Raw genomic sequence first — 16,762 nt, 5'->3', positions numbered from 1 at the left:
TACTTGCGCCCGCTGGCTTCGTCGCCGTCTCACAGAAAACCATAAAGAGCAACAAAGGACCGTATGTGCACAGTTGTCTGTGCGTTACGAGGCTGATGGTGACTATATTTTGTCGAACATCGTTACAGGCGATGAAAGATGGATTCATCACTTCATTGGATACGATGTCGACTAGATGAGCGGTACTATGGGCTAAAAATGGCTCTGAGCACTATGGGACTTAACATCTGAGGTCATCAGTCCCCTAGAACTAAGAACTACTTAAACCTAACTAACCTAAGGACATAACACACACACATGCCGGAGGCAGGATTCGAACCTGCGACCGTAGTGGTTCCACACTGAAGTGTCTAGAACGGCTAGGCCACTCCGGCCGGCCGGTACTATGGGGACGTACAAACCGTCCCACTAATGTGGACGTCGCATTCACCGGAGATTACGTTGAAATAAGTGGTGAACAGTATGACGTATTGAAATCAAGAACGAAACTATCATACTTCTTAAAAAAAATTGTTGCATTACCTATTAAATGCCCCTCGTTTATCTCTGTTTCGTTTAATTCACATGGCTACCCCAGGGTTTCTCCTGTCGCTACGTTAAATTCTAGTTTTGGATACCTGCTCTCTGTTCCTCTCGTTTCATGCAACCTTATTTCTGACAGACGTCGATAAACTTCACGTAAAGCGATTTGTCAGGCAAAAAGGGAGGACGTATATATGAACATTTATAAGATACTTGTACTGCAATGTCACGAAAATAATATGCTGTTGAATACTTGTACACAATGCCTGTTCAGAGTAGACGAAACTCCACGAAAATATAAGCATCACCTTCGCCACGTTATGCTGAGGAGTAGAAGAGAGTATAGTTTAAAAAAAACTGTTAGCGATTACATACAAAAATTTGTGATTGAATACAGGATTTCCTTTCAGGTAAAACTCAAGACGTCGTTTTTAACGGAGCATTATCGACTAATGTAATTTAGGGACTGCCACAATGGAGCGTTTGAGGCCAGCTGTAAATGACATTTTACGTTAACGCTCTAGCGGATAACGTAGGAAGAACCTAAGGTTATCCGCGGACGATGATGATATCTATGGGAAGGCTGCAACGCTATAAGACTGTAGCGAAATTCTGGGACAACTGCAATGGATCCACGGCTTGTGCAGGGACTTTCAGTTGATGCTGAATGTAAATAACTGTAATGTATTGTGCATAGATAGGCGAAGAGATCCACTGCTCTTCAAATACGCTATAGGCGACCAATCACTGGCACCAGCAATTACTGTAAAATACCAACACTAATTATATGGAGTGACCTAAAATGGAACAACCATATAAAATAATAACAGGAATAGTAAATGACAGACTGAGATTTATTGGAAGATTCTTAAGGAAAGGTAGTTAAGTTACAGAGAAGATGCAACGAGTAGGGGCGTGTTTCGTCACTAGATCGTTTTCACGGCGGGAGAACGTTACAGAGATGCTCAATGAAATCCAGTGTCAGACGCTAAAAGAGAGGCGTTGTGCCTCACGGAGAGGTTTAATGCTGAAATTTGGAGACCAAACGTTCCAAAGTGAATCTGACAATGTACGAGGGGCGTTCAATAAGTACTGCAACACATTTTTTTCTCAGCCAATTCCGGTAGAAATTATGCGGAATTTATTGAGTGACTTCGTAGAATATTCCCGCTGCAGCCCTACAGTTTCATGAAGTATCGGTAGGTGGCGACGCTATACGTAGCCTTCAAAATGGCGTTTGTAACGGTGGTTCCTTCCAAGTACAGAGTTATCATTGACTTTCTTTGGCGGAAATCCAGAGAATCTCAGATATTAATAGGCACTTGCAGAATGTCAACGGAGACCTGGCAATCAACGACAGCCCGGCGAGTCACTGGGCGAGACGATTGTCATCATCGCAAGATCGCAGAAACCTGTCAAATCTCCCGCGTGACGGCCGGCCGCAGGCAGCTGTGACTCCTGCATAGTTGGAATGTGCGGACACTGTTATTCGAGATGACCAACAGATCACAATCAACTACCTGGCTGCATAGCTAGAGGTCTGTGTTCGTAGTGCTGACACCCTCCGCCACCACTCGGGATACTCAAATGTACCGGGTGATCAAAAAGTCAGTATAAATTTGAAAACTGAATAAATCACGGAATAATGTATATAGAGAGGTACAAATTGACACACATGCTTGGAATGACATGGGGTTTTATTAGAACCAAAAAAATACAAAAGTTCAAAAAATGTCCGACAGATGGCGCTTCATCTAATCAGAAGAGCAGTAATTAGCATAACAAAGTAAGACAAAGCAAAGATGATGTTCTTTACAGGAAATGCTCAATATGTCCACCATCATTCCTCAACAATAGCTGTTGTCGAGGAATAATGTTGTGAACCGCACTGTAAAGCATGTCCGGAGTTATGGTGAGGCATTGGCGTTGAATGTTGTCTTTCAGCATCCCTAGAGATGTCGGTCGATCACGATACACTTGCGACTTCAGGTAACTCCAAAGCCAATAATCGCACGGACTGAGGTCTGGGGACCTGGGAGGCCAAGCATGACGAAAGGGGCTGCTGAGCACACGATCATCACCAAACGACGCGCGAAAGAGATCTTTCACGCGTCTAACAATATGGGTTGGAGCGCCATCCTGCATAAACATCGTACGTTCCAGCAGGTGTTTATCAGCCAGGCTGGGGATGATGCGATTCTGTAACATATCGGCGTACCTCTCACCCGTCACGGTAGCAGTTACAAAACCAGAATCACGCATTTCCTCGAAGAAAAAAGGTCCGATAACGGTACATGTAAATCCAACCCATACCGTGACTTTTTCGTCGTACAGTGGAGTTTCCACGACAGTTCTAGGATTTTCGGTAGCCCAAATTCTGCAGTTGTGGGCGTTGACAGACCCTCGGAGCGTGAAATGTGCTTCGTCGGTCCACAACACGTTACTCAACCAATCGTCATCTTCCGCCATCTTTTGAAACGCCCACACCGCGAATGCCCTCCGCTTCACAAAATCACCAGGTAACAGTTCATGATGCCGATGAATTTTGTACGGATAGCATGAGACGGTACGCCTAAGTGCCAGCCAAACAGTAGTGTATGGAATGCCGGTGCGACGCGCGACTGCACGAGCGCTGACTTCCCCGTGCATAGACAAACCCGCTAGAGTCCCCATTTCTTCCTGAACTGTCTCAGCAGCATTACGCCTTGTGCTGGGTCGGCCACTACGGGGTCTATCGTCTAAACAACCCGTGGCTTCGAACTTCTAAATCATTCTCGCCACAGCTGCATTTGTCAACGGACTTTTACCCGTTCGAATCCCCTTCCTATGGCGATAGGATCGTAACGCTGAAAATAGCACATTCCCCATTCTGATAATACAGCTTCACTAAAAGCTCCTTTTCAGGTAACGTCAACATGCTGCGACTGCTGGCGCATCTGATTCTCTGTCTCATTACAGCTCCTTTTATACACGATTGTCATGCGTAGTCACTGACGTTTTGCTGTCCTGCGCCATATGTCGGACATTTTGTGAACTTTTTTTTTGGTTCTAGTAAAACCCCATGTCATTCCAAGCATGTGTGTCAATTTTTACTTCTCTATCTACATTATTCCGTGGTTTATTAAGTTTTCAAATTTATACTGACTTTTTGGTCACCCGGTATATCACCGCTGGGTTCCTTGCCGCCTAACAGACTGTACAGAGCAACGAAAGACCATCTTCGGGGATTGTTTGCGTGTTACGAGGCTGATCGTAATAATTTTTTGACGAACGTCGTCACAGGCGGTGAAACATGGGATCATCAATTAGAAGCCGAAACAATCGGAACTCCACGGAGTGACGCCACACCACCTCTCCTCCTCAGCCGCTCAAGTCTTGGCCACGGTCTTCTGCGACTCTGAAGGGGTTATTCTGTTAGATGTCTGCTAGCATGATGCAACGATCAACTCTGAAGGGTATGTGTTTCCCTCTGGAAATTGAAGAAACAACTTTAGCGTCCTCGTCACCACCAACATGCAAACGAGCTTTTCTTTCTCCATGACAACGCAAGACCTCCCACAAGTCTGCGCACCCGAGAGGAGCTCACAAAACTTCACTGACTGTCCTTCCCCATCCACACAACAGCGCGGATCTCGCACCTTCCATGCAGCATGCACTCTGCGGGAAGCAGTACGTGGATGGTGGGGAGGTAATTGATGCAGCAAGACGTCGACCAGTAAAGTGCTACCATGCGGGCATACAGTCCCTCCTAGTGGGCTGGCGTAAGACCTTCGCACCGAACGGAGATTACACTAAAAAATAGGGTTTTGTAGCCGAAAGATTGGCGAATAATATGGTGAATTGGAATCCTGAATTAAAGCAACCTACTTTCAGAAAACAATATGTTGCAGTACTTATTTACCACCTCTCGTCTTACTTCCTCCCGCATACCTCTGGGGAAATAATCATGGCGAGAAAGTTGAATGAATCAGATGCGGAGCTTCGTCCAGCGTACGGTCACGCTTCCCACCCGTCATCCGCAAATGGAACAGGAAAGCCGGGAAAAAATACGGACATCAGAAGTACCCTCCGCCATATCCCGTAAGATGGTTTTCGGAGTACAGACGTAGACGTACCTTTTTGTCGCCGTCATAGTGAGTCTGACACTCGCCGTACATCCAAAAGTGATCCGGCGGTACATTTTCTTATACGTTACAAGGGTTTTGTGAAAAGTATTGCTCCAGAATTTCTTGTGTGAAAATTCTTAAAGTTTGCTACTCAGAACTGCTACGTGTAACATGACAGCGTGTAACGTAACTATATCGGTGCGTGACAATCAGCGTGCTGTAATTGAGTTTAGAATTGGAAGAGTTCGTTCACACACGGAGCACCTTCTCCTTCACCATGACAATGCCAGACCAAAACGACTGCTGCGACATTTGCAACAACCAGACGCTTTAGGTTGACTCTCATCGATCTTGCTTCGTACAGTCCCGACTTGGTCTCATCCGATTTTCATCTGTCGCCCGAAACTTCAAGAACACCTTCGCGGATTTCACTTTGATAGTGAGGAAACGGTGCAGAGGTGAGGTTTTGGTTCCGTCAAAAAGCCAAACATTCAATAGTGACGGTACCAACAAACCGCTTTCTTGTTGGGAGAAATGTATTCGTCGCCAGGATGACTATGTTCAGAAATAAATATATAGGCACGAAGAATAAAGATACAGATTGTTAATAACGCTTGTTTTATTTGTAAGACCTTTGAGAGTTCTCACATAAAAACGCAGAGGTATTACTTTTCAGAACGCCCTCGTAGATAGTTATCGCCTTAACATAAATTCAATACGTTGTTATATTTGTTTAGCGTGCTGATTGTAACTATCGCAGTTCTGTCTCAAACTCCTTCTTCAGTGTATCCGTCCATTTTTAATGATCTAAGATAAATTCTAAGCATCGGTACATCGAGAAGAATGTTAATTATTTTTTGTACGTGTTGACATAGCGTCCTTTTCGATAAGAATGTAATAGTTTCCGTCATTTCTTTCGGTCTGTCTCCCACCTCGCTATCCTTCATCGGCCTATCGAAATTAATTCTTTATTTATTTATTCCTGCCTTTTCTTCCATTTACGCCAATTTCTTTGGCCCTAAACTTACTGACTAACTATTTCTTATTAAGTTTGTTGATGAAAGCTTTAATGATTAGAAATGTAATTCTGACCCCCCTAAGACTGTTGATTTTAATTTCATTAACACATTTTAAACACAGGATTATGTTACTTTTCGTTATTAAACTTATGACTTCTCAGTCATCAATTTTCATATTCCGTACAATTCCACAAAGAGAACGTGATGTAGAATTCGTAATACCAATTGACAATTTGTCTGAAAGATCTAAGACGGCCGAATCAATTACTTCATAAAAATATTGTCTTATTTATTTCAAAAACACTGCAAAATAGAAACCCTGAAGTAAAAATGAACGATGGTTCAAAGGGTGTAATGTGTACGTTAGTTGAAACGGCCCAGTAGGTTAGCTTTACCCACATTTTTCTCAGGATAGCGCACGCAAAGAAATGGACATCGGTGCTTTTAGCCATGCTCGAAAGTTTACTGTCAGTTTTGGGAGTTGGGCTTTTTTGCTTTTTACAGTTAAACGGCAGCGCCAGCCCGCGCGCGGCGCGGCGCGGCGCACACGTGCGGCCAGGCGTTATCGTGGCTGCGTCCGGTGAAAATCCGAGGGAGCGTGCACCGTGGCCTGTTAATAGTCCCAGGCCTGTCAGCCCGTGCTGCCGCCTGGCGGTGGCGCGCCGCCACGCCTCCCCCCACCACGGCGGCCGGCCCCCACCCCGCCACCACAGCCAGCCGGCAAGCGCAGTTGCGCTAAGCGTTAGTCGCGTCTTCGGTATATACTAGTGCGCGCGGCCACGATCGCGCCAGTTGCGCCGCAGAGCCAGACGCGGTGTGGCAGCAGCGAGGTAGGGGGGATAGACAGTCGCCTGTTCTTACGCGTGTGGGCGTGCTGGCTCCTGGCGCCAAGGGGTGCATTTTCAAGTAACTGACTAAAAGAACTTTCTCTACCTATTCGACACAGTTATGTAGTGGGACTCGAGTATTTTTTCACCAATTTTGATCTGCAACGTGTGCACCCGGGACAGTTTTGACGCCACAGCGGACAGCAGTAGAGCGCCGTGCACGGCCAGTGAGTGCGGTGCCGTCGCACTCGTGAGCTGTCGTCCTGTGCGTGAGCCGGCGGCGATCGGCCGCCAAACGCAGACCTGGATTCCTCGGCGGGCAGGCGACATGTGCGCGCGTCAGTGTACGCCGTGTCCACGTTCCTGGCGCTGTGGCTGGCAAGCGGCGCGGCAGCGGCCAAGGAGCCCGACATCTGCAACTACGGGGCCGACAACGGCACGTGGTGCCGCATCAGGACGCTGGACGCCTCCGGACCGGCGCTGGCCGCGCTGCAGCTGGACCCGTACACTTCCAAGCTGCGCCTCACGTGTAGTCCCGACCTGCTATTCGACAGCGCCTTCACCACCAAGGCGTTCAGCCGCTACCCTCAACTAGAAGACCTCACCCTCGTAAGCTGCAAACTGCGCTCGCTGCCGCCCGACGCCCTCGGAGGCCTTCCGGAGCTGAAACGTCTCAGTATCAACAGCCACAACGGCGACTGGGGCCCAAGTCACTACCTGGAGCTCGCCCCTGGCAGCCTCCGCGGTCTCAGTGAGCTGCAGCACCTCGACTTAGCCTTCAACAACATCCAAGCTCTTCCGGAAGGTTCCTTCTGCAGCCTGACGAACCTGCAGAGCATCAATTTGACCTGCAACCGATTCACGTCCGTCGAACTGGCCGGCTACCCTCCGCATCCGGCGCCTCCAGACTGCCTCGGAGGGTTTGACGTGCGCATCCTCGACCTCTCACGCAACGAAATAGCTGTGCTGGGCGGGGACTCGACGGTCACCAGGCTGAAGCGACTGCAAAAGCTGTACCTCGAGTACAACGCGATCGGCGCCGTCTCGGGAAGCGCCCTCACTGGTCTCACGGAACTGCGCATGTTCAACATATCGTACAACAAGCTTCACTCACTGCCCGGCGAGCTCTTCGCCACCAACAAAGAGCTGCGCGAGATCTACCTCCACGGCAACGAACTGCGCGACATGGGCCCCGGCGTGTTCCACAACCTCGAACAGCTGCTCGTCCTCGACTTGTCCCAAAATAAACTGACTGAGCAGCATATCAATGAGCACACCTTCGACGGGCTCATTCGGCTCGTCGTCCTCAACTTGTCCAACAACGAAATCAGTCGAATCGGCGGCCGCATGTTTAAGGACGTGTCGTTCTTGCAGATACTAGACTTACGGAACAATACTCTTATGTACATCGAGGACAATACCTTCCTGCCGCTTTACAACTTGCACACCTTGAATCTGAGTCACAATAAGTTGACCAGCCTCAGCGCAGCGACGTTCAGTGGTTTGTTTATTCTGAATTCATTGTCTATGAGCTACAACGAAATCGCTAGCATCCACCATCAAGCATTCAGTAACTGTTCAGGTCTCAAAGAACTTGATATGAGCAATAACTTGATGGACTCTGTACCTGAGGCACTGCAAGCTCTTTCGTTCCTCAAGACGCTCGACTTAGGAGAAAATCAAATTTCTTACTTTCAAAACGGCTCCTTCCGTAACCTGAACCAGCTGACCGGCTTGCGGCTATTGGGTAACAACGTCGGAAACTTGACGAAGGGGATGTTTTGGGATCTCACCAGCCTGCAGGTGCTCAATCTGTCCAAGAACAAGATCCAGCAGATCGAAAGAGGTACGTTCGAACATAATTACCATATCGAAGCTATAAGGGTCGATTCGAACTATTTGACTGATATTAACGGCGTTTTCACGTCGATTGCGACCCTTGTGTGGCTAAATTTGTCAGAAAATCATCTAGTTTGGTTCGATTACGCTTTTATTCCGTCAAATTTAAAATGGCTGGACATTCATGGAAATTTTATTGAAGCACTGGGAAATTATTACGAAATCCAGGATAAAATGCATATTAAAACAATGGATTGTAGCCACAACAATATAACGGAACTCAATCCTCTGTCTATTCCGAACAGTATAGAGCTTCTATTTATCAACAACAATGAAATAACTGTCATTCAACCGTCAACATTTGCAGATAAGGTCAATTTAGTGAGAGTTGATATGTACGCTAATAAGATTCTTTCGATGGAACTAGACGCTTTACGCTTGCCTGTCATGCCAGAAAACAGATCTCTTCCAGAATTTTACATGGCTGGCAATCCCTTCCAGTGTGACTGTCAGATGGATTGGTTACCGAAGATAAACAATATGACAAACCCTAGGCAGTACCCGAGGGTGATGGATCTGTCGAGTATTGTGTGTACAATGACGTACGGCCGACACGGCTACGTTGTTAATGCTATAGAAGCCCAGCCATCAAACTTTCTATGCTCTTACGAAACGCATTGTTTTGCCCTGTGCCACTGTTGCGATTTTGACGCGTGTGACTGCGAAATGACGTGTCCGGAGAACTGTACTTGCTACCACGATCAGACATGGGCTCACAACATTGTAGACTGTACTGGACTGAAGAAAACAATTATGCCACCGCGCATCCCCATGGATGCGACCGAAGTGTACTTGGATGGCAACAATTTCGACGAACTGCAGGATCACGTCTTTATCGGCCGGAAAAACCTCCGCGTCCTATTTGTAAATGCTAGCAACGTCAGAACGATACAGAATCGCACTTTTAATGGCCTGCGCTCTCTCGAAATTCTTCATCTAGAAGACAATATGATACGAGAACTGAAAGGCTACGAATTTGAGCGTTTATCGCAGTTAACAGAGCTCTACTTGCAGAATAACAGGATATCTTTCGTGGCCAACATTACGCTTTTGCCGCTCATGTCGCTGGAGGTACTGAGACTAGACAACAATCGCCTGATGACATTTCCCGTATGGCAGCTGAACTTGAATGGCAGGCTGTCTGAGATCTGGCTGGGCTACAACCCGTGGACGTGCAGGTGTAAGTTCCTACAAGCGTTGCAGGCTTGGGTCTCCGACAACGCACGCAAGGTGATGGACGGCGAGAACATATGGTGCTATATCAATGACACGAAACCGCCACAGCGACGGGAAATCGATTTCAATAGCACCACCTGCAGCGATTACTACGCCAGCGTTTCTGTTATCCAGAGTATCATGATATCCGATTATCTCCCCATGGTAATCACCACACTTTCCGTGTTTATCGTAATACTGACGCTGACTGTCGTCATGTTCGTCTTCAGAGAGCCAGTGAGAATATGGGTATATTCACGATACGGTATACGTCTTTTCGAATTCAAAAGCGGCTCGAAACAGTTTGCAGAAGAGAGGGAGAAGTTGTACGACGGTTACGTGTGCTATAGCCCCAAGGATGAGGATTTCGTGCTGCACTCTATCGTGGCAGAACTAGAGCACGGGGACCCGTCGTTCCAGCTGTGCCTGCACTATCGCGACCTGCCGCACCAGGCCTACTTCCAGCACTCGACGTCGCCGGTGGTCCTGGAGGCGGCCGAGGCGAGCCGGCGCGTCATCCTGGTGCTGTCTCGCAATTTCATGCAGACCGAGTGGTCGCGCTTCGAGTTCCGGTCGGCGCTGCACGAGGCGCTCAAGGGTCGCGTGTTCAAGTTGGTCGTCGTCGAGGAGAGCAGCAACCTGCCGGAAGCCGAGGAGGACCCGGACCTGCGGCCGTACCTCAAGACGGGCGCCCGCGTGCGCTGGGGAGAGAAGCGTTTCTGGGCCCGCCTGCGCTACGCCATGCCCAACCGCGACAGCTACGCGCGCCACCAGCACCATCACGCCAAGAACAGCAGCATGTACCGGCGCAACATCAACAACTACACGCTCGAGTCGACGATGAGCAACGGCAACCAACACGGGAATGCGAATGACAAGAACCGGCGCCTGCAGCAGCAGGGCCTGGGGCAGCTGGTGCCGCTGCAGCAGCTGCGGGCCAGCAGCGCGAGTGCCAGCAGCAACAGCGGCGACGCGCCGCCCAGCTACACGTCGCGCCGGGCGGCCGACGACTCGCCCGCCGCCTCCGCGGCCACGGCCGGCGCCGCCAGCCGCCCCAATTCGGAGCACATCTACTCGTCCATAGACTCGGACTACTCGACGCTGGAGCGCGACGGCTCGGTGGTGCTGCGCGGCCTCTCCAGGCCGCCGTGGCGCACCGCCGCCACCGCCGTCACCGAATCGGGCGGCGTCCAGGCCTACCTAGTCTGAGCCACCGCTCTCCCACCTGTAAGTACACCGCACGCTTATCTTCTTCCATTTCCCGCTTCCGTGTGAGAACGTGTACATTATCCCTGCTAATTTTTCCGTAGACGCAAATCTTCATTGCTCTTGTGTGCCACCAATTTACATTTTCGTATCACTTCTTTTAGGCGTGGTGTTTTCTACTTCTTTTCTTCGATATAAACTGACTTTTGTCTCTCTGTGGCCATACTTTGTCTGTAACTACTGTGTGACACAATATTCACTCATCGTATCTTCTTTACTTCTGCAATGCCTGTCGTGTTTCAGAACAAACACTACACTGAAATTTAATTCCTCGAGAATGCTTTAAATTCCAAGCGCGCCGCCTACCAAACATCTAGCGACTGAACACCGTGCATTGTTATTTAATACTTCAAATTTCTTCCTTAACGTGTCATTACTTAGATGTGCCTTACCTCATTTCCATTACGTTAACAGCTGCTTTTCTTCAAAAAATCGTTGCATGGTTGTAGAGCTCCCAGTTTTGTTTCTACGTTTCTCTTTACAGCCCATTTTCCTTCACAATTCAGAATTGGACATCAAAAATCGCATATAGCGCTCGATCGACGGACATGCGTACTTCTTCTGTCGTTTACGTAGTGTTCTCAAATGTAAACGCCCTATGTGTGGTAACAATATTAAATTTTTGTGCACCATGTGTAGCGAATATAGCGTCCGTCGTAGTAATTCGTGCTTCAGATTATTAGTTGCTTCATATTATTGCAGCACGTACTGGGCGCTGCGAGCTCGCTTTATTTATATTTGTTTGCACCGTCTTTGCACTAGATACAGTCTCTAATTTAGAGAGACAGATGTGCAAGACACAAACAGAATATATCCCTAAATCTAATTAATATTTTTCTAATACTTTATTAAATATTAAACGTCACTTTACCTGGCAAAACGCTCAACTTTAAGTGACAGAGCTACCGTTGCTAACAGGCAACATGTGAACCGTAGTGAAAATGAGAAAATTTCTAATGAAATACAATATATTTTTAATAGTTTTGATGCATACTTTCAATAATTGAGGGAACTGGTCTTAAAAATATTGGTGTTGCGCTAGCTGTGTGATGTAATTGGATAACTTGGTTATATAATAACTGCAATTATATCTGCCAAGATAAATTTCAGCTAAGCACTTTGACAGTAAAATAATTAACCAAAATTTGCTGCACATCGATCATGCCTCATCGTTATATTCCAGGATCATAAGTCTTCTTCTAGCGTTAGTTTCACTGGAATTAACGGGGTATGTAGAAGTTGTATGTAAGATATGCCGTTGCGAAAAATAATTTTGGTCGAAATTCACCATATTAATTCGCGACGCCCGCTAAAGCTTTTAATATTGACCTGAATAATGATAAGGAATCATATTTCTATTTTTTTAATAAGCAGATTATACTGTTTTTCACCAAAAATTTAACCTGAAAATATAAAGGTATTATCAGAGCACTAACGCTTGTTGGTTAAAGTGAGTGTAAAGGGATTCACTATAAAGTAAATACGATAGAAAATCTAAAGATTGTTATCTATGCTCAGGGATTACTATTTCACTTCCCCCACTATTTTAAACAGCACATTTAAACAAGCAAATGGCAGTGCTCGTCCGATTAATACGTCTATTTACACAACTCTTTGTGGGGCTTCCGTAATTCGTGAAATTAACTTTGTTTACAGCGCACGCCGTATCAAGAAATTTAGTGAGCGCAAAGCGCGACTCGTTACAATGAAATCCAGTTTCATTAAATTTCTTCTGCTGCAACGATACGTTCTTCTCTTACTAAACTCATGCCATATTTTTAAATTAGATAAAAGATGGCAGTGTATGTCAACGCCGCTCGACACTCAATGTAGTAAAAGATTCTAACAAGTGGGTCATCTGATCAGAAGCAGGTACTTCTTTGTTGTCGTTTTCACTGCATGAATGATTCATTAGTGAGCCGAGTTCGTTGCTTACGGGACGCTAATAAAAATTCAACACTCTATGCACTAGCGCTGCGGTACCGCCGCACGATTGCGCCGTCGTTGAAGTGATTATTTATTTCTCCCTTCGACAGTGTACATTCAGCAATTGAATATATGAGATAAATTTTGTGTGTTTCGCAATGTTTTTCAAGCTCTGAAATTTATGTCCTTTAATAAATGAGAGTGCAACATTTACTATATAGTAAAATTAATGAGTTTATGAAAACAAAAAAACTTGCAAAATTAAGAGGAACGTTTGTGAGAATTGGAATGCAAAATGTGACCGTAGTATACATCAACGAGGATTTCCTTTTTGATTTCAGACGTTCACAAAAGAAAGTACGTTTATAAAATAGCACACTTCGTTTCTGAAATGTCTTATGAATAATTTTTCTCTGGAATAATTATCACAAGTTTATAACTGAGTTTTCCTCTCTGTTTTCTAGCGAAATTCGTTTACAAGTGGTGTCCTACGTAACACAGTGAAATCCGTTAATTTCTCAGTTCTAGAACTATTTCTGATGAAAATAAAGTCCCATCTTTCCACGTTCTTTGGGTTATTTGTAAGACATCTGCGGAAATTCGAGTACGTTCCATAAACCGCTGTGAGGTTTACTCCAGTTATATACAAGACTTAGCGCTTGTTTTGTATTAATATTTTTCACATGTAACACTATGCGTCTATGTCGGTTAAATGTATTGTGATATGTGGTCGTTCAGCTTAGGGAAGAGCTCCGAAACGAAAGCATTATTTAGTCGGCAGCTCTGTAAGGAATTCGTGATCGGTATTGAGTTCATACACTATGTTTCACAAAAGAACATTTTAATATGTTTAAGATTTATTAAATGCACTGCAGGCCTTCAGGTGCACTCGAATAAATATTTTGGACGAGCGCCCGGAATGTCTGCAATTCATTTAGGTGAAGCAGGATAGATAATTCTATTTCTGGGTGGATTGGAATTAGAAGTTAGAGAAGAAAAATGCAATAATTTAAGGTAGACCTAATGTCTCACAGGTTTCCAGGTACGACGTATTGTTGAGAAATAATAGAAACGCATTCGAGATCTTGTCTTTCCTAAATTTAGGCTGAGAAATATTTTAGGTAGTGTGAAAATAAAAAATTCAATGTAGTCTCACTTTTTTTTTCACTCGCGCAAATCGGCACTAGTGGATGGAATACTGTTCAGTGCTTAGATGATGCGAATGGGAACATCGATTTTTACGCTCTGTCTAAAATGCCGTGCTATGCGGCCGAGGTCTCGATTTTCTCACTGCGCTCCTTGTTTCGCCCGAGCGCGACGCGTCCTAAGTAATGAGCAAACGGACGCGTTATGCGGGGAAAGTGCTCCGTAAGTAAGGCTTGGCCCGGTCACGCGAGCGCCGTAGCGCCGTCGTGCACGCCACTTATATCACTTTTAATACAAAGGCCGCGAGCTTTTCTGCCAGCTATTTCTGGAATTAAGATAACAAATAATTTAACTTGTTTTGTGGTGTTCCGTCTTTCGTGGAGACATTTACGCCGTGTCAATAAATACGCACCTCGTAGGCGTCATTAGGTTATGTCCTCTTGCTCGCTTTCCCGATTTCCTTCATATTTTGGTTCCCACAAGTGTACCAATGCTATTTTTTTCCTTATTAACATTGTCTTCTGTTTGCACTGGATAACTCTGACGTTAACATTTCGTCGTGGTTATTCTTTCGCTTCACGTAAATTTTGGTCCGGAGGTATAAAATATGCCTGTGACACTAATAAGAACGAGGACCAAATATTGGAAGCTGAAGAAGTCGCTTCTAAATTCCGGCCATAATTCCTTTTTATTTGCTGCAGGCAAGCGTACAGCTATCCCAAATGTGTTCCTAATGTAAAGGCTTACGTTAAATCAACGGCGAGACACTTGGGTGTTGTATTTTGATACCCAGGGCAGCGGTTATAGCCACGCCGTGGTTAACATTCTGGTTCGTTTGTTTACTGCTGAGCCTTAAGGCACATTCGTATGCTCGCAGTAAGAAGTATGATAGCATCCCTGCTATAACTGTCAAATATCTTTATGTTTTAAGTTAAAGTTGTGTCTCATATATATGATTAACAATAGGACTGTGTGTGTAGGCTGAAGGCAGAGGAACGAGGTGCAGTTCTGACTACCTGTTGAGAAGCTCATTAACCAAACGCTATTCTCGTACAGAATCGAGCTAACCTTTCAATCTATTAAACATGGTGCCTCCACAATAATTTTCTAATGCGATAACAGTATATCATTGTTATTTATTCCGCGTCATGTGTGATTCTTCTTTTGTGAATGGCAGCCAAGCAACTAAAATATGAATTCATTGCCTTCTTTTTCTACAACAATCATTGTCGTTAATTTCACCCACAGCACAACTCTCTCGCCCATGTCTTGCCTACAAAAGTGCACTATATCAAAATAGCTAAAATTTGAAAAGCATGTGTGCAATTTTTGTACAAAGAGAATTTTTTCCGCAGAAATTACATTCTCGTCATTATATCCTATGTCGTTACAATTCTTCCTTCTTTCACTTTCTGAAGAAACGCCATTCAAAATGCTACTGTTTTGCTAATCTGAAGTTACATCATCAAGGTGGAATAACAAGTGCACTGTTTTTGTGCTACTGAGTTTTGTTTATTTTCAAACTAGTTTTCGGCTTATTGAGCGATTTTCAGGTAAAAAGTGACTAGCATATGAAAGGAACACTAGTTCTTAGGTAATCAAACATTATGAGCAAAGAGACAATCCACTTGCATGGAGTTTTGTGCATCAAACTTGTTTCTTATCGTTGAAATTACGCTTTACACAATGGACAATATCAAACGCAATAAATAAGTAAACTGCATAATGTTACCGATTAAATGGTTACAATACTAAAGTCTGTTTGTCAGACAATGTCAAGACCTGACAAACTTTAGCATTATAACCATTTAACTTGTAACTTTGTGTAGTTTAATTATTTATTGTGCTTAATACGGTAGTATTCATTGACTAAAGTCTAATTTCAACCTTAAGAAACAAGTTTGATGTACGATACTCAATGCAAGTGGATTGTATCTTTTCTTACAGTGTTTGGTTACCTAAGAACTAGTATCCCTTTCATACGTTAGTCAGTTTTTTTCTTGAACATGGCCCAATAAGCCGAAAACTAGTTTGAAACAAATAAAAATCAGTAGAACAAAAAAATTGTACTTGGTATTCAACCTTAAATATGGAACTGTTTACCAAGAAGTAAAGGAGGAAACCATGAAAAAGTAACATCTTTTAGAACAATAGCTCTTTTTTCCGCATTTACAAGGCAGCTCTGATAAGAAATCGTTGCGCGTTGCAGTATATATTTTTCAGTCACACGTGATACAACAATTTGAATACGTTATTGGGTAACCGTCAGTTCTTTTTAGTGTACTTATTCAAGATTGCCCACTAACTGTTCAAACATTTATGAGTAACAATTGAACGAGTAAAATACGTATCTTTGTAAACTGAAAATAATAATTGTGTCTCTCAGAAAGCTGAATTTTATTACCATTTCTTCCTTATATCTCGGGAGAGCGACATAAAATATCACAAATTTTTGCAAATCCTGCTTTTACTGCTAGCTGAAAATAAACTACGGATAGCAGTTGCTAGACTATATATTCCAGTTCAGTGTTGACTTTGTTCTCATTATGTCTTCAGGATTGCATCATGTTCGCTCATGTTGAAAGTCAAACATACAAATTTAGTCTCTCTTTCGACAAAGTTACTAACAATTCATTTAGTGCCAGTCAGCTTTTTCACATTCTCAGTTTTGGTAAAAAATCGAAACAGCGGAAGAACTGTGGAATTACTTGAAAAAGTGTTAAACTCACGTTAATGGACTGAATCTGAGTAAAGTGTATGTTCTTGTTATTATGTTTGGAAGCCTGAACACGTACAGAATTTACGAAATGATGCTCGCATCTTGTATTTATTGGGT

The 16,762-nt window shown here is 44.6% G+C and overlaps 1 protein-coding gene across 1 annotated transcript in view; it reads left to right on the top strand.

Annotated features, from left to right (window-relative positions):
• Positions 1-16,762, top strand: part of LOC126471029 (toll-like receptor 7) — an 84,500-nt gene that overhangs the window by 15,961 nt on the left and 51,777 nt on the right. The window contains exon 2 of the mRNA XM_050099094.1: positions 6,749-10,815. Coding sequence (XP_049955051.1) covers positions 6,749-10,797 — 4,049 coding nt within the window. The 3' untranslated portion in view covers positions 10,798-10,815. The remainder of the gene's footprint in view (positions 1-6,748; positions 10,816-16,762) is intronic.

This window comes from Schistocerca serialis, chromosome 3, assembly GCF_023864345.2.
Source record: "Schistocerca serialis cubense isolate TAMUIC-IGC-003099 chromosome 3, iqSchSeri2.2, whole genome shotgun sequence".
Taxonomy (NCBI): domain Eukaryota; kingdom Metazoa; phylum Arthropoda; class Insecta; order Orthoptera; family Acrididae; genus Schistocerca; species Schistocerca serialis.
The sequence above is the reverse complement of the archived record's forward strand: the minus strand, read 5'-3'. Positions and strand labels throughout refer to the sequence as shown.